General features: G+C 40.6%; 1 protein-coding gene across 1 annotated transcript in view; it reads right to left on the bottom strand.

Moving 5' to 3' along the window:
- rgs22 (regulator of G protein signaling 22) overlaps positions 1-2500 on the bottom strand; it is a gene marked incomplete at both ends in the record, with an annotated part of 28240 nt that overhangs the window by 20092 nt on the left and 5648 nt on the right. Inside the window, 2 exons of the mRNA XM_079445861.1 lie at positions 205-355; positions 2448-2500. The exon at positions 2448-2500 is cut by the window's right edge and continues 59 nt beyond it. Of these exons, the coding sequence (XP_079301987.1) occupies positions 205-355; positions 2448-2500 (204 nt within the window). The remainder of the gene's footprint in view (positions 1-204; positions 356-2447) is intronic.

Below are 2500 nucleotides of genomic sequence, written 5' to 3'. Positions count from 1 at the left end.
TCAGACTCTACACAGGCGTGAATGCTTTGTCCTGATGTACATACTCAACGTGTAAGTGTGTGAGTGAACGAGTGTGTGTGTGTTACATCAAACCTGAGCACACTGGCACTGCCTGAATTCAAGTTTACATGGCTAGAAGTGTTTGTGTTCTCATACTTGGTTGGTGGCTTATGTGTGATGGTTGGTTAGTTAGCAGGTGGTAACCTGCTCTTGGTCTTTGTGCTGAGTGTCTTCAGTCGTTCGATATCCATCCACAGATGTAGAATATTCTCTCCCGGCCCGCCGACCAGAGACCTCTTGAAGTCCAGAAAGCTCCGTCTGGCTCTGCATCCCGCCGTCAAACCTCCTGCTACACCTGCAACAGAACGACACGAGAGTTATTCCACTTGATCACTCACATTGATTCCTATAGCACTTCATACAATACAGATTGTCACAGCAGCTCTACAGAAGAGTGCATTAGTGCTGCATTTTGTTTCCATTCATTTTTCCCATAGGGATTAAAAAAAAAAAAGTCTTTGTTAAAGTGTTATAAGCCATGAACCAGCTTCTTGTTACTGGGATTCCTCAGGGCTCAGTGCTTGGAACACTTCTCTTCTCCATCTACATGTCATAATTAGGATCTGTCATTCAGAAGCATGGCTTTTCCTATCACTGCTATGCTGATGACACTCAACTCTACTTCTCATTCCAACCAGATGATGCGACAGTAGCTGTTCGCATTGAAGCGTGCGTCCTGCAAATGAACAACGCCTTGTGGTGCCATCCCAAAGAGGCACAAAAATCACACTCACACCTTTTTCTGGACTATTCCCAGCTGGTGGAACGACCTGCCTATCTCAACTCTATCAGCTGAGTCTTTAGCCATTTTCAAAAAACATCTAAAGACGCATCTTTTTTGCCAGCACCTGACCAGTTAATACTAGCACTTACCTATTCTATTCTATTCGTTTTGGTCTAATTTTTTATTTTATTTTTTTTAAATCTTGCAATGTGTACTGTGCTAGATTAACTGAGATTGGTCACAGCACTTGTATACTGTTGCTCTGATTGCTTCTATTGTTCTCCTCATTTGTAAGTCGCTTTGGACAAAAGTATCTGCTAAATGACTAAATGTAAATGTAAAAAAGTCTTTGTTAATGTTACGAGGCATGAGTCATGGGGATCCATTTGCAAACTTTTATTGGTAAACATGGTCAGTTCACAGGCTGGGTCAGACAACAGCAGACAGGATTGGCACAGGCAAGACACAAGGGTATTCCTAGGGCAGGCGTGGGTCAACGATCGGCGCACAGTATCCAAAGGGGCTAGACAGAGGGGTAATCCAGGTACGAGAGCAATAATCCAATCGAGGAGCAAACAAAGTCCGAACGGCAAGGCAAAGGGGTAAATCCAGGAAACATGGGCAGGTATCAAAACACAAGTAAACAGGCAAGGCTAGACTAAGACAAGAAACTGGGAAAGGCTTGGTAAAGTAGCTATCAGCAGAGACTGTGGTAAATGCTAAACAATACTCGGCAGTGACAGAGAGGAAGTCCAAGGCTTATAAAGTGTGTGTGATTGGGTAATAGTTCTCAGCTGTGAGCGTGATTAGTGTAATCAGCTGTGTGTGTGTCGTCAGTGCAACGGATGATGGGAAATGTAGTCCAGTGTGCAAGTCCATGTGGTGAGCGGGTGACCTCTGTTGGTGAACGAATGGACGTTCATGGCCAGGATTCGTGACAGTTAAAGTGTTATAAGCCATAAACCAACAACATTATTAACTTTGATTTGAAACAAAAACATAAATGAAAACCTTGCATAAAAAAATCAGATAATCAGTTAAGACTGTGAACTTAACTTTAGTGAAGGAAAGAACTACAATCCCATGAAGCACTGTGAAGCAAATAAAAAATGATGGAGAAATATAAAACTATTAATTTGTTGCTTGTTGGTTGTATTTCTAAAAACATTATTTATAAAAACAATATATTTTAATTTCAGTGCAAAATATGCATATATGTTTATGTAAGTATTTTGACAGCACAGTGAGACTCGATTAAGTTATTCGTAGAAGAAGAGATAAAGACTTCTGGTGGAATTTTCTGTACAGCATTCTGGTCATTTTTCTCCACAAATTGCTCTATAAAACACGCTTATTTTAATAATTTTTAATGCATAGTAATATGCATTGCTAAGAACTTTGAACAACTTTAAAGGGGATTTTCTCAATATTTAGATTTTTTTGCACCCTCAGATTCCAGATTTTCAAATAGTTGTATCTCAGACAAATATTGTCCGATCATAACAAACCATACATCAATGGAAAGATTATTTATTCAGCTTTCTGATGCATAAATCTCAATTTCAGAAAATTGACCCTTATGACTGGTTTTGTGCTCCAGAGTCACATATGTTTTCTTGTGTTGTGTCCAGTGTGAGGAATGGACCGTATCCATCTGTCCTACCGTGTGCGGTGCTGCAGTCGGCCGGCTCTGATCGGTCAGTGTTTGGAGAGCTG

This window comes from Barbus barbus (assembly GCF_936440315.1).
Source record: "Barbus barbus genome assembly, chromosome: 21".
Taxonomy (NCBI): Eukaryota; Metazoa; Chordata; class Actinopteri; order Cypriniformes; family Cyprinidae; genus Barbus; species Barbus barbus.
This window is presented reverse-complemented; position numbering and strand designations above follow the sequence as displayed.